At 40.5% G+C, this 26091-nt stretch overlaps 1 protein-coding gene across 1 annotated transcript; it reads right to left on the bottom strand.

The window, feature by feature from the left end:
• Nucleotides 1-4394: 4394 nt before the first annotated feature.
• On the bottom strand, nt 4395-18703 carry hmgb3a (high mobility group box 3a). The gene is made up of 6 exons (XM_030076037.1): nt 18605-18703; nt 12772-12820; nt 12518-12658; nt 10270-10409; nt 8697-8871; nt 4395-6348 (listed from the first exon to the last, which is right to left on the bottom strand). Exons 1-6 carry the CDS (start codon nt 18658-18660, stop codon nt 6217-6219), a joined length of 693 nt encoding a protein of 230 aa, XP_029931897.1. The 5' UTR covers nt 18661-18703; the 3' UTR covers nt 4395-6216.
• Between the last annotated feature and the right edge of the window lie 7388 nt (nt 18704-26091).

The following is a 26091-nucleotide window of genomic DNA, read 5'->3' as shown; positions in this document are numbered from 1 at the left end:
TCCAAGTCAATTCCAAGACCAGGTCCAGTCCTGTTTGAGGAAACATCACCGCAAATAGAGTCCTAGATCCAGACCAAAATGGTAAATAAACAGTGTCCAGTTATTTACATGTTTGAACTCCAGAATATCCTCAGACAAAACTTAGTGACTTAAGAATAATGATCATCTGTAAGAGAGTAGCACTGATGTATAAAAGGATTAAAATATTTTTAGGTTGACATTACTATGGCATATCTTGATGTCAGCAGCCTTGCATTTAGCCACAGTGTGTTTGTGATAACATTTGGCCAAATCTGTTGGACCAAATAATAGGAATGAAATTAGTAAAGCCTGCAGTATCACAATCAAAGATGCTGGATTACCATCAGACCGTCAGACTCCCAGCCAGACAGGTCATTTTTAGCACACTATCTGTGTTATTGTTGGCAGCGTTTACATGTGTCTGTGCTGACTGACAGATTAGTCAGAGTTTGGATCTCAGCGCTATAGCCTGAGGGCAAGGTAAGGAGGGGAAGCAGTGACATAAATCCAAAAACAAAATCTGTAGGTTTTTGCTCTGATTCCTGAAATAATTCATGAGATGTTCACATTTCAGGGCCAAATACTTTTTTTTACTTTAACATAAGCGCAAAACAACTTCATCGCCACCTACACAACTTCAAATCCTTTAAATTGCTGAGGAGAACATAAAAAGGCAATACTATGAGGAGAAAAACATCTGAAAATCTAATCCAGGAGTGTCTAAATCTCTAACTCAAAAACTGAGCAGCTGACATGCTGTGTTCTTTTTGCTGAGGGCCATTTATTTCTATGGGAATAAGAAAAAATGAAGCGCTAAACAACAACAACAACAACAAAAAAAAGTCAGAACTACAACTGATTTTAAGTAGTCAGGGCAAATTTTTAAGGGAATGGCTCATTTCTCACTGCTTGTGTTTGCCTCACTTGTAGGAAACAGAGCTCATATGGATGCTCTTGCAGTTTCACTTGCTGTACTTGTGGTAGTTACCTCCTTTAGTCAGCGGATGGCGCTTTCTTTGTTTCAGCAGCTACCCAAGAAAACGTATCACCTTTGCGGCAAGATTTTATCTGTTACAGGTCTACCATAGTCTAGAATGAGAATGTTATGACATGCAAAGACTCAAGAAAAAAATTATATGTGGCAGGCACCACTTTATATCGGATTATCTGACGAGCAACAATGACTACTGTTAGTAATCACACAGACATACTGTTACATCCTCACCCCAACATACTGTTAGTACACACACACACACACACACACACACACACACACACACACACACACACATATAGACCTATCTTTGTATGTATGTATCTACATCCTGCTCACAAACTGCATTCTTAATTGATCAAATATTTAATTAAGCAAAGCAAAGTGGTTGCCAGGGTGATGACTATAAGATGATATCCTTTGAGAGAGAAACATCCTCCAGAGTGCCTCAAGGAATGTGTTGGAGGATATGAAACAGAGTGACAAATGGGGCAGAATAATCCCCTCACTCAGCAGCTTTGCTCACATTTGGTAATGATATGAGAAGAGAGTAGATACAGTTCTTCAACAGAAATAGTTTGTTATTTGCATTGAGATAGTGCAACATTAACTGCGTTATGGTTAAATTATTATTATTAAATTATGGCTTTGTCTTGATATTATGTGATTCCTCCAGTTAGTGTAAAAAAATAGTCCTTTATTATAATATCCATCTTGCACAGAAAGGCTAGACCAATGGGCAACCACAGACTGAGACCCGTGGCGGTAAAACCCATAGAAAATGAATGCATATAGCCTGTAAACTACTGCATAATTGATGGAACAAAATGTGAGGAAAAGAAACTCACATTTTTGAGATATTAAAACACAAATGTGAGAGGAAAAAAGTCCAAATTCTGAGATCTTAAGTCACAACAGAGGCCTCACAGCAGCCATTTTGGTATGAAATAGCAGGGTAATGGGTGTTACTAATGATATCAATGAAGGCTCTGTCCCATTGAGGTCGAACAGAGAAAGGATCCTGCTGTTGTTCCTGCTGGCCACCTGGAAATACAAATGCAAAAAGTAGCACCTGTGTTTACCCTGCTATTTCATGTCAACATGGCTGCTGTGAAAAAGGCCAGTAGTGGGGAAAAAATACCTCAGCATTCTGAAATATCAGGTCACAGTTTATAGACAAATCTCACAATTTAGCCACAGAAATGGGCTTCCATATTCCATAGGCTACACCTGTGCAGGGCAGCAGGTACAGGAGAGAGCAATGCACCAGCTAAACTAACATGTTCTTCACACCATGACAGGGGAGGCAAGGCAGCCCAAACGAGAGCAAGAGTGCCAATGCCACCTAGTGGATTAAATTATAAGTGCAGTGTGGTACTTTTTATTATGACCTACAAGCAACCACAAAGTTCTCCTAGGGCTCCTGGAGGAAACCCACAACCTTCACCCAGGACGGAGCACAGCGCTGGGACGTTAACCACTGACAAACCATGCCACACTACAGTCACCACATACTGTATCTGAGCATGGTTAAATATAGATCTGATGAAGTATCATGTTTTTGGCTTATTCTGTTAGACCAGCTTCAGACTCAGTGTTTGCATCACAATGAATACACAACATTCATTTTTCTTGAGAAAGGCTGTGCTGTAGTCCAGCCTCCTCCATGCAGTGTGGAGACTCTGAATAAGATTTCTTCCTCTTCTAATTTACCATCATGGATATGTCACACACTTACAGCCAGTGTGACATATGACTATTTTCCCATGGCCTACTTGTTTGTGCAATCCTGCTTCTGAGAAATGAGCCTTGGAATGTCTCACTGTGGTACATGCTTCTCACTTAACTCTTTCATTTTGTTTTCCGTGCCGTAATATGCATTTGAATATTCTCTGGTGGGCCAATTAGGAGAAACCTCTGAGAAATCTGTCGGCAGTCTGTGAGTGTGGCCATCATAAATGATCTTCATTTGCCTCAAGCATGTACATTCTCATGTGCATCTATTTTTGATCTTTGGGAAAGGCGGTAAAAGGGATAGTTCACCCATTTTGCAAAATTTTATTTCACTCACTAACATTCTTAAAAATAACCACCTTAATCCACTCAAAAAGGTTTAACATCACTTTGCAAGTGCTCCAAAACTAAAATGCACATGCAACTACAGAGTGCACAGTTTTGCTCAGTCTTTGTTCAGGGTACAAGTCTCACCACCCAGATTAGAGCGCAGCAATGTATTACACAGCCGAACCTCCACCATGCTCGCCTCTGTGTGCTGGGGTGACAGCTGGATGTAAACATTACGATATACCAAGAAAAAGGGAGAATCAACTCAAAGGAAACAACAGCGGTTGTACAAATGTATTTTTAATTGCAAACACAGCTCACTAAACATATATAAAAAAGAAAAAATAAGTACCATTAGTTTTACTGTAAAAACAATTCATCTCAACTGTAGGAACTGACAGCGTACACTTAAGATATTAAAAAATAAACTAAAAGTGTCTACATGTACTACTGGTTATCTTCTCTGGGATATAAACCAGCCTTCAAAAGAATTTCTCTCAAACATGTCTTAATTTGATTCTGTGGGAGTCTTCACTATATGCCATCTCCTCTCTCTCTTTCAGCACTTCATAAGGTAAAGAAAGTGTCACCCTGTCCTTTAAATAAGGAGGTTCACGTCCATTAAACAACAAAACACACCGGCTTCACCGAAGGAATGACTAGACAATGCACTGATTTGAAACTGATCGGTAAACAGCCCCGTCGAAAACCAGCATAGCTTTTGTTTGCAATGACTGTAGCCAGCTGTGGTTGTATGAGGCTAGATAACAGGTGAGGATTAAAGGGATAATTCACCCTTTAAAAATGTGACAATATTTCACTCCCCCCTACCCACTAGCTGTTCTGTAGCACAGTAGTGGTGCTATCTTCCTCTCAATGTTACTGGCTGGATGCTCCAAATGCTGTTAGTCTCCTGCCATTGAGGTGGACTTCCCCCCGGCTAATATTTTTAAGATAATTGTTGAAACCGGTTTCAACAATTACTATTTGAACAAGCCCGACGTGCATACACTGTCAACATTTTTTTTTTCACCATTTCAATCTGTGAAAATCCTGCTACATGTCATGTAACTCAAAGTTTGCTTACTTAACAATTTCAGTAGTGGTTATTTTTCAGAACATTAGCCGGGGGGAAGTTGACCTCAAAGGCAGGAGACTAACAGTTCATGAATTTATATATATATTTTAAATGGATGAATTATCCTTTCAAAACTACTCAAATAATATCCAGCAAACACACACACACACACACAACGCACGCACACACAACCTTTTGATATGTGCCAATATAACTGGTGGGAGGGGCTTCCTTTAAAAAGTCCATATAGGAAAATACAGACTAAGACGATAATATCGGAAACATTCACCCTTAAACAATAAGGCATATATATGAATAGATGGTTATACATTATACTACAACTTCTTTAAATGCATATAGGTCCAGTGAGTTAATGCCCCTGTGGGAAGACACTAGGTAGCACCGCTGAGGAGCATCCACACACACCAACACCCAACACACACATCCACCGCCACCGCTGGAAAATGATTAAAGGAAAAATCCACCCTGACACACTGAAACACTGCTAATGGCTTACTTTACTCTGGGTCCTTTTAAATGTTAGGTGTGTTTTTCTTCTTCCCATCGTTAGCTGGCCACATGTCGGCAACGTGACGTCACTGGCAGGATATTTAGAGCACAACTTCAGTGCAGTTTGACAGCGGGAAAGGTTTCAGCGATCTAGAGCGTCACAGGTTTTTGGTGACAGCGAGGGCTTCTTTAAAGAGCCGACATTTTGCACCAACATTCAATCATACAATCATACAAGACAGATACCCATCGTACAAGATAATGTTACCAATTTCTGCACCAACAGCGATAAGGGGCTCATCTCAGATATTTCGGCTTTATGTCGGATGATGGAAAAAAGAAGTGATAACTGAGGTAATTCAAAAACACTTAACAGGCCGACAGACTCCATTGTTCATAATACTTTATAGCACGTGAGCTGGCAGAGTGGCATTTCACAGCTGAGCAGATGGTGGTGCAGACTGTGCTAAGAAAGAAAGACGGTTATTGTTCAACTGTAAAATATGAAGTGGCCACCAACACATATCTCTATCATGACTATTTGATTACCAAAACTGAGGATTCTTTGTTCAAAATGTGCATTTTTTTTATGTATCAAAGAAAAACACTGGCCAATATAATTATTCTTAGCTGAAGTTTTTTTACTCCCAAATATCAACAGTGGTGTTGGACCCAAAAATCCAGCATCGGTCAGGCTCTAGAAATCATTAGTTAACCCTCTGAAGCCCATGAACCACAGGGTAAGGCTTTGAAATATTCTTTTTAATCCTCTGAACAAAATTCCCTCTATTTCTTTTCAAACATATCTCCACAAATTCCTACTTTGGCCCATGCAGGTGGATTTTTTTGCTGGAAAAACATATAAAATACACATGTATCTACATATAAAAGAATTAAAACAATGATAATCCTAGCCTAAACTAAAAATGCAAAACACACATACATACAGGATTTTGTTAACAGGACTAAAATCAGAAAGTCAAGGAAAGGTTATTCAATAAAAGTAGCTTTTTAGATGAGAATCTGCACTTCCTCAGCCAAAGCAGTAATTTTTAAGAGATATTTTTGAAAAGACATGAAGGGAATTTAGTTCAGGGGGTTAAAACACATGTAAAAATGTCAGCCCAGCCGTGTGATGACGGCTTTCAAAGGGTTAAAGTAGAAACAGAAAAGGTGAGTTGAGGGAAAGTGGGTACAAAAACAGGTGAGGGACAGAGTGACGACAATCCACCACAAAATAACTTCACAATTTTATGATAATTAAGAGTGTCAGAGTATTCAAGGGTGGACTTTTCCTTAAACTGCTTCAACACTCGCATGAGCACACGATATTAAACATACAGACGACACTTAAGAAGCAGGAAGAATAAAGAAGTAGAGGCTACAAAACGTTCTAAGAAAGAAAAACTGTCATCAGTGTTTCCTTCATCCCAACACTAACGATGCAAATCACCATAGCAACAACCACCATATTAACAAAGAATTATTGCCAATAAAAATAATAGTTTTCTATTGCAATAAATTAATGCAAAGCAAGACAGGACATATTCTATTCATCATCATCCTCGTCGTCTTCCTCGTCTTCGTCATCGTCATCCTCCTCATCGTCATCGTCGTCGTCATGGTTATGCATCATGGGTTTCGGGCCCAGCTTGCCCTTTGACTTGTAGTCTGCAACATCCTGCAACACAGGACAGACAGACTGTAATCCCATTTTTGGATTAATGGAGGCTAGTCCTCAGCACGGGCTCTCTCAAATTTTTTGAACTCTGTATTTTTTTTTTTTTTTTTAATAAAAAATACAAACTGTATCAGACAATTCAATTACAATCGCAGCACAGCACACAAGTTATTTAATCTAAAAACGTTGCAGAATTGGGTTGGGCATTAGCCTGATCCCGGCTATACTGCATAATTCCAGTTGAGTGGTATCTGCTTTGTATGGCGGCATATTGGGGCCACAAAAAAATTACTGAGCCAGGGAGGAAAGTTAATATTCCAAGAAAAAAAAACTCAAGAATTATCAAGATTAAAGTTGTAAATTTATGACAAAGAAACTTTGATAATAAAGTGGAAAACTTCTGAGAAAAAAACTTCTGAGATCATCAGAAATTTGCAAGAAATTCTGAGATTAAAGTCGTAAATGCATGACAAAAAAAACTTAAAAATTCTGAGATTATAAAGTCACAAATTCATGAGGAAAACACTAGTTTTTCTTCTCTGGGATTTAGCAAGAAGGAAATCCTGGTGATTTGAGCCCAGAATCACAATCTTCTCATCAGCATCTGGACTTTGAAGAAACATTGTTGTGACTTGGGACTTCTTACTAAATCCCACTGCAAAGTAAAATCGGATTATTTTGTTTTTCCAAGTTTTTTCTCATAAATTTGTGAGATTTTTCTCATAAATTTGAGGGTTTTTTTTTTTTTTTCATAAATTTAATACATAAATCTCAGAAATTCTGTGTTGTCTCTCAAACACACATCAATCACATGTTCAGGCCAAACAACTGCTCATGTGTAATTTCATTAACTGGCAACATTAGCATTGCATGGTTTGAAGCTATTGAGTCAGTTTGTGTAGTATAACTTGGCATAAAAATGTGTTTGCTAGATAGATATCCCGTTTACTTGCTAGTTACCAGTTTTGAAAACAGTGTTACTACTGAATCGTTTGAGATGGCAGTCATTCTTTATTAGCCTGCATCATAAAGTTTTGGCCTCTTACTTGCAAAGTGGAACAGATCCTAAAAATTCACAGCTAAGACAGCTTACACCTGTAAATAATAATGACAGGTAGGTCATTTCATTTGTGTCATCTGTCATGTGTCATGTGTGTGTGCGTCAAAAAAATAAATGGATGGACGGCGTCCCTGCTGTCTACTGTCACTATCTAATAAGGCACAACTGCCGGATAAATAATGGCAAAACGGCAGATGATGTCGGCATTGTGGTCTGTGGTCTGGTGTTTATTGGTGTGTGGGAATCAGCTGGTGCTTCTTCCTCTGAGACGGTAACTCAGCACATGTTCACAGCTGTGAGAGCTTCTGAAGCAGAACCCTGCCGTGTCGCCTGCTTGCCTGTTCACAGTTCAATCATGAGACCACAGGCTGAGAGACGCCGGGTGGAGTTTACCTCACACACTGAGGCAGAGGGGTTGCTGGTGTAGGGATCGACCACTATTGATTTTTCAGGGCAGATACCGATACCAATTATTAGTAATCCAGGATGCTGATAAACGACATTTAGGGCTGAGATCTACTTGGAGTCAGTTTTAAAATTGCTGTATCAAGATTTACAGTATTAGAAAATGCCAACACAAACTTTACTTTGAATTTTAAAGAATTAATTAACATTTTTACTGTTATTGTTATTTAAACTGCAAAAAAAAAAATCTTTAAAAAATTTTTGAGGAGAAAAAAGAACATTTTCAAAAATAACCTGAATTTTTGGAAAATAAACAGACAAGAAAACAATATTGGTAATTAGAAATCAGTGCATCCTCGCTTGATATCAGATTCCCTGAGTTTTAAATGCTAAATCCAATGGGAAAAAAATGAATGGAAACTTCCTGTGGCGTCTGAGTGGTTATCAAATTGACAATCATGTAAATCGATTATCGACACATTACTTGGTCGATCCCTACATTGGTGTGTGGATTTTACTTAAAGCCAGAATCAGTCCAGAAACTGTTTTTTTTGCATCAAAACTGTCAGACTTGTTAGATTGTTTTAACTCTGTATGCCTGAACGCTACCATTATGATTGAACAACAGCAGAATTGCTCAAATTTGGCAAATCACAAGCCTCTGCAATTCAAACGCACTGCTAGATTTCACACCCATAGTTATTGTTGTTTTTGTTGGCGATCCAGTCTGATTGTAATGTTACAGAATGTGGACAAGATAAATGATCCCTGTGGAGAAACTGGATGTGCTTCTGCTGAGCCAAACAATACAGCTTTGAGTCCACTGTGTATAAGGCAGAAAATTATTAGAATAAGTAAATGGATACATAAAAGCCAGTCAAACCTTGTTGTACTTGTCCTTCAGCTTGTTGGCCTTCTGCAGGTAGGGCTGCTTGCTGCTGTCCGCCAGGTTGTTCCACATCTCTCCCAGTTTTTTGGCGACATCCCCGATGCCCAGACTGGGATCCTGGGCCTTGACCTTTGGTCGGTACTCGGAGCAGAAGATGAAGAAACCAGAACTGAAAGTGGAGGAAAACAAGGGAAGTAAAGATATTAATGATGATGAGGAAATCAGAAATGAATGGATTACAAACTCTAGAAAGTTGTCATTTCTGAACTGACTTTGTGATTATCACAGCAGCTAATCATGAACAGACTGACTGACATGGATTCCTCCGTGACTTTTATCTTGCCCTGCACGTGCATGGTACTCCTTTCCCCCAGAAAATCACATTATAGAAAAAGCTGCTGCTCGGGTCTGAACTAGGACAAAACCACGAGAGCACATAACGCGCTTTCCATGAGCTACAATGGCTGCAGTGTCTTGATTTTAAAGTCTTGCTCGTGGGTTTTCAAGCACTACAGGGCTTAGTTTTTCCTTGTAATGCGCACTCCTCACTCCTGCACAGCCTTTTACATGTTCTGAGGGTTACCACCACCATGACAGCTGATGCTCTTATTAATGTTTTTAGCCCTCAGCTTTGAATTTCCCTGCCCCTGTGCACCAGAGAGGTTGCTTCAGTGGATATTTTAAGGCACTTGAAAATTTGAACTTTCATCACAGTGGTGGATCTCAGCTGGTGTTGCCTCACAATACAAACTTGTCAGGAGTCATAAGTCATGGTCCACATGTTGGCGAACTGAATAGCCCTTCAGTTTGATTTTGCAAAATGAAAAGTGCAGTAAACTGCAACACTTTCGTGCACTCAACCCTCTGAAATCTACACCGAATTCCCTTTAGCGCTTTCAAAAATGTTGTAAAAATCACTATTTTGGCTTATGAAGATGCCAAGTTTTCTTGCTGGGTGGAATGTGCAGGCTCTCATCTCAACGACAAGTCCACCTTTTCAAATGCTGAACAACAGTGGCTAACAGCCCTGTGGAGGACTGGGAGTCTGTCCTGCTGAGAGAGTGAGCGGCTGGGAAAGCAGCAGCTGCCCTGTACGGCGGCCTGTTAGGGCCACTGTGGGGAGAAAAAACACAGCGCCGGGGAGGGGGGGTGATATTCAGGAAAACTCCAAATTTTTGAGATTAAATTAGTAAATTTTACAAGAAAACAAAAAACTTGAATATTTTCTGAGATTAAAGTGGTAAATTTATGAGGAAAAAACTAAAACTAAAAAATAGTTTTTCTTATACTATTGCATTTAGTAACAAGGAAATACTCATGATGTTAGCCAGTGTTGTGACTTGGGCTGTTTCAGAAGAAAACAATACCGTGATTCATAAATTTGTGACTTTGTAGAAATTATTTTTTTTTTCTCAAATTTTAGAGGTTTTTCTTGTGAATTTACCACTTTAATCTTGGAAATTCTGAGCTTTTCTTCTTGGAATATGACCCCAGGCTCCATAGTTTTTTCCTCTACAGTGACCCTGTATGCATATAGGGCATATAAGTGTGTGCGTGTCTTCCATACGGTGGTCTCTTGGGCGCGTTGGGATCCTTCTTCTGTCCCCTCTTCCTGCCAGGCGCGTAAAGCTGCATCTCCTGGTCAAAGCGCATCTTGTCTTGCCGAGCCAGCTCCTCAAACCTGCTCTTCTCCTTACCGGACATGGACTGGGGACGGAACAACAAGAGCTCTCAGTAATCACTAAGTTCAACACTTACTCAAGTGACACACAGTGGCACACAGTGGAGTGCAATATTCAGGCTTACAGTACAACATGCAACTGTTTTTATTAGCATAAGGCAAAACAAATAGGATGTCCAAGAACAAATAAAGTAAGAGGAGTGTGGACTAACAAAACACTTCCTAACTCAAGGAGAAATGTTGCTTCAAATAACTACCCTGCCACTCCATCCATATGGAGTCAAAGTGAAATCCTCACAAACAGGGTGAGAGTTTAAATACTGCGAAAGCAAAAGCCAGCTCTGATTTCATGTGACTGATAAAAGAGCAAACACCTTTGACCCGAGTGACCTGACGTCCGAAAAAATTTGATAGTTCCAAATTATGAGCAGTTGTCCCGAATTCAGCATCTGTTTGTCCCGATAACTAGACTAAACTTGAGTTTGGATTAGTTATAGCTAGAGCTGCAGCTATCGAATATTTTAGTAATCGAGTATTTGACCAAAAATTCTGCCGAGTAATCGAGTAATCGGATAAAATGTGTTTTTGCCAAGATAAAGAGCAATTGTGTAATATATATATATATATATATATATATATATATATATATATATATATATATATATATATATATATATATGTACGGTATTATAACATTACAAATGTATTACATTAAAGGACAAGTTTTAGTCTTAGTCTTGTGTCAAATGCCCTTATTAGTTTTAGTCATATTTAGTCAACTTGTATTCTTTTTTTGTTTAGTCACATTTTAGTCGACGAAAAGTCTTGGCATTTTAGTCTAGTTTTAGTCGAAGAAAATCCAAAGTATTTTAGTCTAGTTTTAGTCGACTAAATTACAAAGTATTTTAGTCTAGTTTTAGTCAATAGTCTTTTTTTAGTCTTTGACCTGCATCATGTTGGCTTTTTTTTTTTTTAATTTAACAATATATTAAATTATTATTATTTTAAAAATTTAAATTGCTTATCAAACAGACCTAACAATTCAGCTACCAATGAATGAGCAGTAGTATGCATGTGATAACATAGATTGAAAAATAAGCCGAAGTGATACCTCTTCTCTGAATAGACAAGCTAAGCCAGTGTGCTGCTGTTAGCCAATGAAAATATAGCGGAGTGGCGACTCTTCACTTTTTTACACAGTCTATGTCAGTGCGCTGCTGTTTTAACTTTGTTCTCACCGCGCTACGCTTCAGACAGCGCCGGTGGGTGTGTGCTCCTCAGTCACACACACACACACACACACACACACACACACACACACACACACACACCTCGGCATGAACACACAGCAGCGCAGGAGGAGAAAAACTAACGCGCGGTTGTGCCACATTAAAAATAGTCCGTGCGAAACACCGCGGATTTATATTTTTATTTCTTTATTTATTAAGCGATTCTTCGAGGCAGGAAAAATTACCCGAGGCAAAAAAAGAATCGAGGTACTCGATTACTTCGAGTAATCGTTTCAGCTCTAGTTATAGCCAAATTAATTAATTAATTATTTTGGTGTTGCCCATAGACAAAGCCAACATGAATTATGGCTGTTGAAGATAGCAGATTTTTTTTTTTTTTTTTTTAGACTTTAAGTTCCTTTCATTATGTTCCATACCACTGCATACTTTAGACCAGTTCACGGAGTATTTCTATACTTTTTATACAAGTTAAATTCATAAATAACAAAAAATAAAATAAAAAAATTATACACAAAAATATACACACACTCATATTGGGGGGGTACTGGGCCATGGACCGGGGGTTGGGGACCAAACTAAAATTACAGGGAAAATATCTTCTTCCAGTTTTTTCGTGCTGTGGCAGTTTTATGCTGCCAATGGCTAACATCCTGTTGGCCTGACAAATACCCCTTTTTACAAAAAAGACCAAATCTAACACTGAAACTAATAAAAACTACACTAAAACTAAGCGCTTTCTTAACTAGACTAAACTAGCCAACACATTTGAAAAACGAATTAAAACTAGTCTTAAATGGAAAACAAAGTCAAAACAAAGTAAAAATCAGAACTAATGAAAAATGCCAAACTATAAAGGCACTGGAGCCAGATGGTGACGGTCTCACCTTCCACCTTCCAGAGCACTTTCTGGAGAAATCTGCGAAGCTGATCGGGACCTCTGGGCTCTTCTTGTTGTGCTCCTCACGGCACGTCTGGATGAAGAAGGCATAGGCTGACATGCGGCCCTTGGGCTTCCTGGGGTCCCCCTGTGTGATTGAACAACGTTAGATATTCCACCAGCCAGGCTGATTCAGAGCAAACACCTGCTCAGATAATCCATTAGAAGGAAGCAGAGCAGAGAAGAGCAGTGGGAACTGACCTTGGCCATCGTGCTGATGTGACAGGAGGAGGTCTGGACTGGAGAAAACCTGGACACAATGAAGGACACAGGTTTTATTAGGCTCTTTAAAGCTCCTCTGCTGGTTTGTGTGAATGGTTGTGTTAGGTGGAAGTCAGGATGAGAAGCACATTGGAGTTTTAGTTCGACAAAACAGTCCAGAGAGGCAGAAATATTCTCAATGGCTGAATTCAACTTGAATGGATGGAGCCACAGACCCACAGTTTTCCTGATGAATGCTGACCTGAACTGCTCACTGGTATGGCAGCGTATAAAGGCTAATTTATGCTCAACATTAAATATGGATATGGATATGGACGGAGCCTTCTGTCCATACTCTGTGTTAATTTCTGCATGTTTTTGGAAAAGCTTACGGATACGGACGAAACAGAGCAGCTACACCGAAAATCATGAGGGAGGTGCAGCCGATAGTTCAAGAGAGACCAGTCTGTGAGCGAGGCATGAAGACGAATTTTTAAAAATTGATAATTCTAGAGGAAATAATTCTCTGTCCTCCTGTGGTGATGTGTTCAATGACCTCACGGACGACCGTCTACATAACCTCCGCCTCTGCCTCTTTGTAGCAGACACATAGAAGCATGTGGGCAGTCGTGGTTACATCGTTTGAAATGGATGGATTTATTTTCGGACGTAGAGGGAGCATCAATGAGCCTTTAGGGCCACTTTAGGAGGACAAAAATGTTACAGAGCCAGAATATCCAAAATTAAAGTCAGAAATTTATGAGAAAAAATTCAAGTCTTACATTTGTGAGTTTTTTTTTTCTCATAAACTTACCACTTTAGTCTAGTCGACTTTAATCTTGGAGATTCTGAAGTTTATTTCTTGGAATATTAACCCCTCCAACCCCTCTGCTCCGGAATGGTTACAAATGAGTAAAAAACAACAACAACAAAAAACAACAACAACATACAGTACAGGCCAAAAGTTTGGACACACCTTCTCATTCAATGCGTTTTCTTTATTTTCATGACTATTTATATTGTAGATTCTCACTGAAGGCATCAAAACTATGAATGAACACATGTGGAGTTATGTACTTAACAAAAAAAGGTGAAATAACTGAAAACATGTTTTATATTCTAGTTTCTTCAAAGTAGCCACCCTTTGCTCTGATTACTGCTTTGCACACTCTTGGCATTCTCTCGATGAGCTTCAAGAGGTAGTCACCTGAAATGGTTTTCACTTCACAGGTGTGCCTTATCAGGGTTAATTAGTGGAATTTCTTGCTTTATCAATGGGGTTGGGACCATCAGTTGTGTTGTGCAGAAGTCAGGTTACTACACAGCCGACAGCCCTATTGGACAACTGTTAAAATTCATATTATGGCAAGAACCAATCAGCTAACTAAAGAAAAACGAGTGGCCATCATTACTTTAAGAAATGAAGGTCAGTCAGTCTGGAAAATTGCAAAAACTTTAAATGTGTCCCCAAGTGGAGTCGCAAAAACCATCAAGCGCTACAACGAAACTGGCACACATGAGGACCGACCCAGGAGAGGAAGACCAAGAGTCACCTCTGCTTCTGAGGACAAGTTCATCCAAGTCACCAGCCTCAGAAATCGCAAGTTAACAGCAGCTCAGATCAGAGACCAGATAAATGCCACACAGAGTTCTAGCAGCAGACCCATCTCTAGAACAACTGTTAAGAGGAGACTGCGCCAATCAGGCCTTCATGGTCAAATAGCTGCTAGGAAACCACTGCTAAGGAGAGGCAACAAGCAGAAGAGATTTGTTTGGGCCAAGAAACACAAGGAATGGACATTAGACCAGTGGAAATCTGTGCTTTGGTCTGATGAGTCCAAATTTGAGATCTTTGGCTCCAACCGCCGTGTCTTTGTGAGACGCAGAAAAGGTGAACGGATGGATTCCACATGCCTGGTTCCCGCTGTGAAGCATGGAGGAGGAGGTGTGATGGTGTGGGGGTGTTTTGCTGGTGACACTGTTGGGGATTTATTCAAAATTGAAGGCACACTGAACCAGCATGGCTACCACAGCATCCTGCAGCGACATGCCATCCCATCCGGTTTGCGTTTAGTTGGACGATCATTTGTTTTTCAACAGGACAATGAGCCCAAACACACCTCCAGGCTGTGTAAGGGCTATTTGACCAAGAAGGAGAGTGATGGAGTGCTGCGGCAGATGACCTGGCCTCCACAGTCACCGGACCTGAACCCAATCGAGATGGTTTGGGGTGAGCTGGACCGCAGAGTGAAGGCAAAGGGGCCAACAAGTGCTAAACACCTCTGGGAACTCCTTCAAGACTGTTGGAAAACCATTTCAGGTGACTACCTCTTGAAGCTCATGGAGAGAATGCCAAGAGTGTGCAAAGCAGTAATCAGAGCAAAGCGTGGCTATTTTGAAGAAACTAGAATATAAAACATGTTTTCAGTTATTTCACCTTTTTTTGTTAAGTACAGAACTCCACGTGTTCATTCATAGTTTTGATTCCTTCAGTTAGAATCTACAATGTAAATAGTCATGAAAATAAAGAAAACGCATTGAATGAGAAGGTGTGTCCAAACTTTTGGCCTGTACTGTATAAGCCATTGTGATTCATATTCACAATGGATGAGGATGAACCCTGTCAGTTCTGGTGGGCCTGTAACTTTTCCTCTAGCACCACCCTTTGGCCAAACGTCAAACTTGATATTTCATTCAAAATTGGTGGGAATTTTTCTCTGAAATTCGGCAAGCTCTTTCATGATACACAGAGCATGCTTTTATTTTGGTGACCTGTGACCTTTACTTAAGCGCCACCCTCAGGCCAAAATGTTAACTTGTATAGGATATATCACAAAATCTAATTAGTGGACTGGTGTGTTTGGTGAGTTCACACTCCCCAAAACAAGATTCCTCGATTGTAGTGACCCTATAGCCTTTCCTCTAGCGCCACCCAAAGGCCAGACATTTGACTTGATGCAAAATACACGAATGGACTGCACTGCGATTTGTTCTTTCCAAGAGAATCAACCCGATCCAGCTGATGTGTGAACCCGGTGTCAGACACAGTGATAGGACAGACAGTAAACACAACAAACAGACAACAGATACCGCAGCTTTATGGTATATGCCTGTACAACTAAAAGTTCATCTTTCCATTGTTGTAGTTGCGATTTTCCTGCTTTTCACTCCAAAGGGGCACAAATTTTTAACAGCAATTAACAAATTTAAAAAGACTAACTGTGGCACAAGTATGCTAATTACTCCAATTTTGACATAATTCCCTAGTTATAAATTAAGTAATTATGAATTAATAAAAAATTGTGATAAAGTATTTGAAATATTCCTATATGGAAATTATCCGTGGTTTTACAATGGTACGCAATGTTTAATGAAAACTTTAGAAAACTGTTTTTTTTTTTTTTTTCTTGGCATGAGTACTGACCATGGTCTGAGTTTTTCTACACTTTTTGCAGTATTTTGGTAGTCACTAGTAGAAAAATGACCTGCATAAACTTATTCATGTTTTAAAAAACCTCAAGAATGATAATTATTAATATTTCATCTTGATTATTTCATGTTTGTCTACCTTTAATTTAAAATGTTTAATACTGCTTTAATGGACCATGGTTAGGAGTATTCAAATGCAGCCGCTCAAGGGTGCACTAATTTCTTTTTGCAGTTGCAAAAAATCGCATCCATCCTTATTTTCCATTTCCAAAACAATGAAAATATTTTCCAGGACCCTCTCGTGGCCCCCGCCTACACGTCTCGAGCCGCTGGGTCTCCGTGCTGCTGCGTGTCGCTCCTGAGAGCTGGTGCGTCAGTCCGGCCAGACTGAGGGAACACAGCGGCGGTGCCGAGCCGCTGTCATCAACCACAATTATTCATCTTCCATTTTGAGAAACGCGCCTTCATGAGAGAAACACCTGTTTATTTTCCTCCCTTTTGCTGTTTTCGATCTTGTTTCTTCATAAATGTGATTGTTTTGTGTTTTTCTAACCCGCAGTGTGGTGTACACAGTCAGTAATATAGCCATTGTGCTGGGACTACTGGTCTATACACAGCTCAGCCAAGCTTCCCATTGACTAAAATGGCTTCTGCACAAACGACAGGGGAAGAAGAGTGTGAAGTTACGCAGAATTAACAACACAACTTCCGGTTGTAACTTTCAAAATAAAAGGCTTTCTTGCCGTACGTAGGGGGTTTGAACATTCTCACCAGTCACTCGCATGATAAATAACGTTCTCACCAGTATCTATAACGCCATCGCTAAGAGATTTGTTTCAAAAGTAATTTTGCTGCTCCAATAGACTATGATCAATTGACACAAATTGAATACAAATTCAGTGCAGCATTCCTGCAGTTTATGAGCAAAGCAGCAGTAAAAAAATAATCAGCTGTTTATCAAAAAATATGTAATAGACCGTTACTCCAAACCTCATTTTACTAACACATATAACTGCATTGCTATATTAAAGTAGACATGCTGTCAGGAATTTATGAGTACGGATCTCTTTTTCTATTGATTTCATCACTGATTTTTTCTAAGTGTCAAATGTCCCGTCATGGTTCAAAGTTTCTGTCTTAACGCGCATACAATACACTATCAAACTGCAGACTCGCTAACTGGGGCTCTAATTTTGAAATCAGATTTATTTCGTTTCCGGTATAATCGTGTCTAAATGTGGCACCTTGACGGGAAGGCACAGTGATGCGGAGTAACAAAGCGCTGCACACCCCCTCTGCTTTAAAGGCCCGTACGCCCAACCACGACAGTACAGCGAGAACAAAAACACAGCGCTAGACAAAATAAAGTCCTCTCTTTGGGACGGGACAGAGGCTCGGCAGCTGTCACGACCAAAATCGGCGACACACGACAAGTTTAGTGAAGTTGCAGCTCTGGCTTGGTGCAGTGCCGTCTCTAACAAAGACAGTGCGCCAGCCATTGCTAGTGACAGCATTTTTCCTGGAGAACGCAAGAAGTTGCAAAAATGTGAAAGGGAGATCAAATGGAAATTTCTTTAATACAGGGAGGTAGAGATAGAAGAATGGAGACGGAAACGAAAAGCAGATGCGTCATTGGAGCTCCAGAAGTCTTTTTTTCTCCAAAAAATCGCCGTCCGTGCTGTGTGTAGAAGCAGTTTCTTGTCAATGGTTTACACGGCCAGCCATTTTAACGCACAGGCTGAGCGTTCATGTGAGCGGAGAGCAGCAAAACACCAAAAATCATCTTCCCGTCGTGCATTTGCCATTGTTTTGACATCATTGAATAGAGATAATAAAACCGAGTGGGAAACGAATATTAACTGCGTATTTTTTTGCGTAAAAATCTGATTTCACAGCGTAATCTCGTTCAGTAGGAAGGAGACTGCTGGGCTCAGACAGGGCGCAGCCAGCCATATTCAGTGTTTAACACACAGCACACGGCTCAAAATTACACTTAAATAACTTTTGGATGGCGCAAACTTTTTAAAAATACCACCGACATTAACATAGGCAAGGGCAACACACGTTCCCTTCGTGAAAGACGGTCGTGTGAGCCAAATAAAACAGAAAAAGTCATTTTATTCGGATTTATCAGAAATACTTGGAAAATTGCTATATTTTGACTATACAAACAGGGAAAAAAACACCGCAACCGTGCTATATTAATTAACAAACACATTTTTACATTTTAGAAATTTCAGTAACGACAAGTCTACTGTTAAATACCACAAAATCAGGTAAAAAGCTGCAGATAGCGTGGAAATAAGAATAAATAACTGGCCACAATGAGAGTGACAACAAACCAATTTAGTGCTAATGTCATGTTAATGTGTCTGAGCATCCCGGGAGCATGGACAGAACGTACCTGCGTTGTGTTGATGAGCTCTGTCTGTGTTCCCAGCTCTCTGAAACCACACACATTCACCAGCTCAAACCACATACACACACATACAGTCTCAGCCATCGCGCTAGCTCAATACGAGAAGAGCCTGATTGGCCGAGAGCAGTCCGCGGTTTAAAACAGCCTCCACTGCAGCTGATTGGCCGCCGTCCGGCTCACGATCCCGGTGCCCGTCGTGCTGTTGGAGGAGCGGTAGGCCGGGCAGAGCGAGCCGCCGGCAGCACCGGAGCCATGTGACAGTTCGGTCTGCTCCCTCATTAGCTGCTGGAGCTGGCATTCAGCTCTGCGGGGAGGTGAAGGCAGAGGAAAGTCGGTGCTGCTTGATGTGGTGCTGGTAGCACAGGAGGTGAAGTGGCTGAGGTGAATGAACTTCCCACCAGTGGTGCCCTTGTGCAAGGCACACAGAGCTACAACCTGCCACTGTTCTCTTTGAGTGATGCTGCTTTCACACAGTGGCTGAAAGTCATCCTACTCTGACTTTTGATAGGGGCTGGCGAGGAGCTGGAGCGGTTGTCTAGTAATCAAAGGGTTCCTGGTTTGATCCCTGGCTCCACCAGAGAGTGTGTCAAGTGTCCTTGAGCAAGACACTGGCCCCCTGATCCCGCTGGGCAGCCTCTGCGAATGTGTGAATGTGAGGCGAACATTGTAAAGCACTCTGAGTGGCCAGTAGACTAGAAAAGCACTAATGAAATACAGTCCATTCACCATCTGACTGTTCACATAACATGCCCTGCTTTGTCCAGGATTGTCCCAGTTTCAAGCTGGATTTCCAGAGTCCTGACAAATGTCTGCAAAACACTAAAATGTCCTGGTTTTCAACATTCACTACCAAATTGTCCTGTTTTTATTCATACCCACAATTTAAATCAAACATGCATGTGTTATATACCAAGAGGGAAATGTGTCACTGCGCTTGTGCACTGACAAATAGCTTGTGTTGTGTTTTAAAAGCTAGGCTATCTGGCCAGCAGTGCATATGCTGTATAACACCAATACAATCCTTGTGTTTTGTGTTCACTAGTGTTGTTATACGGTTTTCAAAATGTTTTTTGGTGGTTTTTGGGAGATAAAACAGTTTTTGGTCTGCTGGGGTGCTGTCCATGGTGCTGCAGGGTGTGCTTGGTAGGTGTGCTAAGTGCTGAAATAAGTCCTGACGAAAACACCTGTGGTGTGTGCATGAGTGCATACACATGCATGCATGTGCAAAAACGTGCGGTACACTTAAGGGTCCTGTTTTAAGGGTTTGAAATTATGGTCACCCCACTGGTATCAGTGTGAACAGATGTGTACCATGACCCCACAACACAACAAGTGCCGCTGAACAATAAAAAATATTATTGGCACAGTTCATCATCACAATTAATAAAATAATGATGCAAGCTTTCATTTCTTGAATTATTTGCTGTGATCATAAAGCTGCTTATTACATTCAGCTCAAATAATAATAATCACTTCCAGCTCCTCTGAATTGTGACTTATGGTAATTATGATGTTTAGGTGCAGTTAAACTTGTTATACTGTTGTTTTGGTTTTGTAGTGAAGGTTTGAGACTTATGCAAATATTATATATATTCACAAATATTATGCATTCACAGTAAGTGTGAGGAGTGATTATATAGAAGTCATGAGGTTAATAGCAACATTAATAAAATGTTTGGCTTGGTTGGGGAACCGTAACACATTGGAAAACATCTGTTACAGTCAAAACATAACAAAAGCATGTGTGAGGACAAACTAACAGCAGGATGTTGCCCAGGGTGTTCCTCACTGAAGCATTATGTAACGTAACTAACTCTTGTAATACTTGTAATGGACTTTGGTGATGGCAGGCATCTAATCGGAGGTCAGAGGCGATGACACCCTGGTTGGTGAATGGCGCTGGGTCTGTGCAGACGGGTGGTCTCGACATTGAGGAGCTGGTCTTAACATTGTTTATAGACAGTGATCAGCTGCTCTGAGTTTTAAAAACATGTCCCCCAGGATTAGGGAGCTAAGACAGCCTTTGTCCGGCCATTGTTTCCAATGCAGGACATCATGGTCCATGGTGCTTTTAGGGGGTTGATTGATGCAAAAATTGTGCCTGCACTGAATGATTTAAAACTTTCTGTCCTTTGTTATTGAGAAAATAATGCATTACTGCAGTCCCCCCATAACCCACCTGTCTCCACACTGGGGCCCACAGGTTGAAAGTCACTGGCCTAGACAGAGGAAGAGCATCGATCCCTGATCCCTGGTTCATCCCTGGTTCCAGACCAGACAAAGTTTCTGCTGGAACTGGGTGTCCCAAGAGGCTGGTCTTATCAATAAGGCACCACTTAGTGGAGCCACCTCTTTTAGCACTTTTTCAAACATGAACCTACTTGTTTTTGTAGAACAGATGGATGAAAGTGCTTTCATTAGACAGTCTTTATTTATCCTATCAAATGATATCAAACTTTATTCTATCAGTAGCAATTCTACTGATAGCTGTAACAGTCATAATACCTCTTACAAACACCAATTCCTATGAAACTGAACCTGCTTAACCAGTTAAAGCACCAATTGTAATTGCACTTCCCTTCTCGTAGTCTTTTCTGAGTCTTAATGGAAAAGTTGGATAGACAACCTCCTGATAGCAACAGCATTTTTGACCCTGAGGAATGTTCCTGGGGGGAGATGGGTTTTGCCACTTGAGTTCTGGATAATGTTACCCGCTGTGGAGTGAGTGGAGAGGGGTGAAAGAGGATGAGTTATGGAGGAGGTGTTGCGTCGAAAACATACAAGCATTGGGGCGAGGGGGAGACATCTAAATTATAGGAGAGAATTCTACTTTATGCAAATTTAAGGTGGTTCGAGCTCAGCCAGACACTTCCCAGCTGGTGGAACCCTCTGTGCATGTCAAAAAGTTTTCTGATTAAGTATTATTAATATTCTGATGAAATGCTTTGGGGAATGTAAATGCACATTGTATCAGATCACTTCATTGGTTTCACCTCAGTGATTTCGCTCAGTTTGAAGAAATATTATCCATGTGACTGCAGCTCATGATGGTTTGCAGTCAAACAACTAGGCTGTGGTTCACTGGCTAAACAAGCTGATATGCAACTGTATGTAACCACTGTGTAACCATATGTAACCACTTCCCAGTCAAAATCAGCACAGAAGTTAATAATATTTTGTCAGTTCTGTTTAGATAATTCAGTTGAACCAGAGATAGGGAGATACTCCACCTCCAGGGGGCGATGTAGAGCGCTACAACTGGGCTTCATAGAGTAAAAATGAACCGCGGTCAGTGGGACTCTTCCAGAAAATCAGCTTTTTGAATTGTTATATATATATATATATATATATATATATTACTCTATGGGGAAAATGATGGTTAAGAAGATTTACATTTGTATGTGCTTAGATGAATGAAATGTAAGAACCCTGATCCCCTACGAACAGCAATTTCACATCAGCTTGTAATTATGTCTTCATTGTAAATATTGGGCCATGGAACAATGAAAGGAATAGTCCAGTTACTGGTAAATATTTGGAATCAGATAGTTATAATTTCATAACATTTAGCCCAACTGGCATCCAAATATTCAAATTTCCACTCTGTTTGGGAAGATAAGATGAAGTAAGACGTACCTTTATCAATCCTCCATATGGGGAAATTCAAATTGACACAGCAGCACAGGGGATGTAGTTAACATGATGGAAGAAATTTCCCTAAAGCCTACACATCAAAAAGGTAAGTAAAAATATAAATAAAATAAAATACTATAGATCTAATAGATACATGCATTGTGCATTGTGTGATGTCTGTGCATATATATACATGATATGCGATGCCTGTGCAATGTCTGTGTGTGTACATATGATGCTGGGTCTAAAAATATGCTGCCTCAGCTTAGCATAGAGAGGGTGAGAGGGGTCGTCCATGATAGCTGTCAGCTTCCCTCTCATCCTCTTCTCCATCTCTGTCTCCAAACTGTCCAGTTCCATCCCCACCACAGAACTGGGCTTCCTCACCAGCTTACCCTGTTTGTTGGTGCCAGAAGCCCCGATGCCACCTCCCCAGCACACCACAGAAGCCAGTCTGGCCACTACAGACTGGTATTATAATATCCATAGCAGCCTAGTGCACACATTAAAGGAGCTGAGCCTCCTCAGGACAGTGCAGCCTGCTCTGTCCTTTTCCTGTAGAGGGCCCCAGTGTTGTCCCACCAGTGCACTTTGTTGAGCTGCACCCTGTCAGAGTAGCACGTGTCTGCAGTACTGGAGGCTGCATTTTCAGGACCGCATTTCTAGGACTGTAGGAAATGTGATGGACCACCAAACGACAGAAATGACATTTTTCCCCTTACTGAGACTGTGTCCTTTCTCCAGTTTTAGAGCCTAAACCTAACTTTTCCCTAGCCTAAGCCAACTGTTTTCTTATGGCTAAACCTAACCTTTCCTTAACCTTAACCAAATGGTTTTGTTGCCTGAGCGTAACCTTTCCTTTACCTTAACCAAGTGGCTTTGTTGTCTGAACCTAACCTTTCCTTAACCTTAATAAAGTGGTTTTGTTGCCTGAACCTTAGAGCCTGGGGTCCTAGGACTGTGGTTATTTGTAACTCCATTCTAACAAATAATATGGAATCAAGACAAAGATCTCTTGTATAGTATTGTCACAGGGTATCATGCCACAGTGCACAATGTACAGAAGATCACAGCCTTACGTAAAGAGCAATTGTTTGCTTTGCCCACAATTCTCATCTATCTGCTTCTCCGGTGCTTTCCCATCGAACACATCGAGGATGAACAGGCTCTCTCATCTCTCTGCTTCACCAAGGTCATCTTGACAATTATCATGAACATAGTTGCTGCGCTCAGAGATTCACTGCACATTCCTGTGTTAACAAGTCCCACTTAGGGAGAAACATCACCTATTATTTTATTACACACAATATGCACTTAGAGCTTATTACTTATGTCTTAAACAGCACAGACTGAGGTAAAACATTAAATTAATCATAATGACTACAGATTGAAGGTAATTAAACATCAGATATGATCATATATGACTACACGTTATAACTTGAATGTGCAGATCATCATAGATTTCCCTCACACAGCCCTGAGAACTTGTAGGTGTGTACCATTTCCACTTCCTCCCCTAATGATGACAGGGGTGGGGGTCTCTTGCTGTGTCAGAGGTCCACCACCAGATTCTTGGTTTTTCCCTTGCTGAGCTTTAGTGGCTGCTGTTGATGATGTTTTTGACTAGTGATCCAAGGAGTCATCTGAGAACATCTGTAAGTGCCATGTTCCTGAATTGAAGCAGAAATCAGAGGTGTAAAGGGTGAACAAATACAGTGACAGCACCATTCAAGTGCTCAGCACTGCCCCTCATGCCCAAAAGTCTCACAGCAGTCAATGTCCGTGGTTCAGCTTCCTCTCTGTATAGACTTTGGCTGGACTCTGGTCTCCTCTGCAAAGTAAGTTTCATTCCTGCAGTCACCTCTACTCTCATAGAAATGAATGACTGACTCCTGTAGTTGTGTGCAATTACACCCAGTGACTTGGACATTTTTAAACCAATTTTAAGGGACCACATAGTGATTTTGCATTTTTAGCATAGTAATTACAACATGTATATAGGCACTTAATGGGTCTATCTTTTATAAATAGATATGTAGATAGATATTTATTGATCCCAAATTGGGATAAATTGTGAAATTCTTTTATCCAATCGTTGGTTTCCATTCATTTCACTACGATTTGAAAATGAACTTTCAGAGACTTCAAACTTTCTTCACACCAGTATTCCATCATTGTAACAAAGTCCTCCATATTGGTTTCCCTAAAAGCAGCAGCACTGTTGTGTTTTGAGAACTTGAAAGTGGGTGGAGTGAAACGGTCTCTCCACCAGGAAAAATCAAACCCCATGTGGGAAACATTTTTTCCCTCCGCAATGTCACATTAACTAGTGGTTGTGGAACAACTACAGGTGTGGTTACATTACTACAGATATGTCTATGTTACTACAGGTGTGTTATTTTACCACAGATGTGTTATATATAGGGTGAGGGCCGTAAAGCAGGGTGACGTCTTTTGAAGATTATTAATGTCAGGTTTTAGTTCCCCAGTGTCCAACACACTCAAAACAACTGTGTGTAAAATGTTGATATTTCTTATATGTTTTATACAGTTAAAACAGCCTGCAGGTCAAACTGACCCCAACTAAACAGTGATGTGTAGAAAATGTGTCCAGTACACTGAATACGTATCATCATGTTAATTTTCTATTCACCCACTTGTCCCCATTAAAACGGAGAAGTTATTAAATATGAGGCAAAACATGATGATAATCATGTATTTAGAGACGTTAAATACTGAATGGGATCAAACTGAGCCCAAAGATAACAGGAGGGTTAAAGCCCTGCTGTCTAAAAGCACTCAGGCAGACCTAGTTGGAAGTAAAAAGTGAACATACAGCCCAGCCAAGGTCACTCCTACACTCAGATGAGCCACTGCCTTATAATTAGAGTAAAGCTGTTGGTTTCGGGCAGGCCGAGCCGGGTTGTCCGGTGCGGGCCTGCCTCAGACCTGCTGCAGAGCCCCTGTCCCTCACCGGAGGCCCCACACAGACAGGACCCGCCCTTCTCTCGGTAATGTGAGGCTCCACGCCGCCGCTCTCTCTCCGGTCGCACTGCGGAGAGGGGCGGCGTCAAGCTGCTGCACACACACGCTGACACACAAACCGCTGCCCGAGGCCTCCTTCACAATAAAACTACAGCCACCAGAGCGTCACAAGAGCAACTCCGACTCCTGTGCAGGAAAACTAACCAAATAACGAAAACAAAACTGAAAAACATCTTCATTACCTGAAAATAGGGAACAGGGCTTTCCAAAAATGATAACTATCTGAAAGCTAACCAACACATTATTAAAGTTAAGTATTTTGCCAAAAATTATAGTAAGCATCTTCCTGCACAGTGAGTGTCAACCACAAATCCTGTTGTGTGTGTTTGCATGAGATCGCCACAGTGGCAAAGACAATTGAACAAAGTGACGAACTGTTATGTCATTCATATTGGAAGAAAAATAAAAGAAAAGTGTGAGGATGCTATGCGGGATGTTAACAAACACAGCCGACTTGATGCTTTTGAGTTACACTGTGGCCAAGCTGTTGATTTTCAAGGGGTGAATATCAAGCTGAATAACAAACGTCCAAAATAAAACTCAATTAAAATAAATAAACATAAACCAAAATAAAATGATAACAACGTATAATGACAGCAGCAGCAGCAGCAGCAGGAGCAGCAAGAACCACGATAATAACAAAAACAACAACAACAACAACAAATAAAAATAAAAATAACGATAGTAATACATAACAACAACGTCATCATCATCATCATCATCAACAACAGCAATAATATTAATAATAAAATAAATATCTCTGGCAAAAAATAAATAAAATAAAATAAAATAAA

Source organism: Myripristis murdjan, chromosome 18, assembly GCF_902150065.1.
Source record: "Myripristis murdjan chromosome 18, fMyrMur1.1, whole genome shotgun sequence".
Classification (NCBI taxonomy): Eukaryota; Metazoa; Chordata; class Actinopteri; order Holocentriformes; family Holocentridae; genus Myripristis; species Myripristis murdjan.
This window is presented reverse-complemented; position numbering and strand designations above follow the sequence as displayed.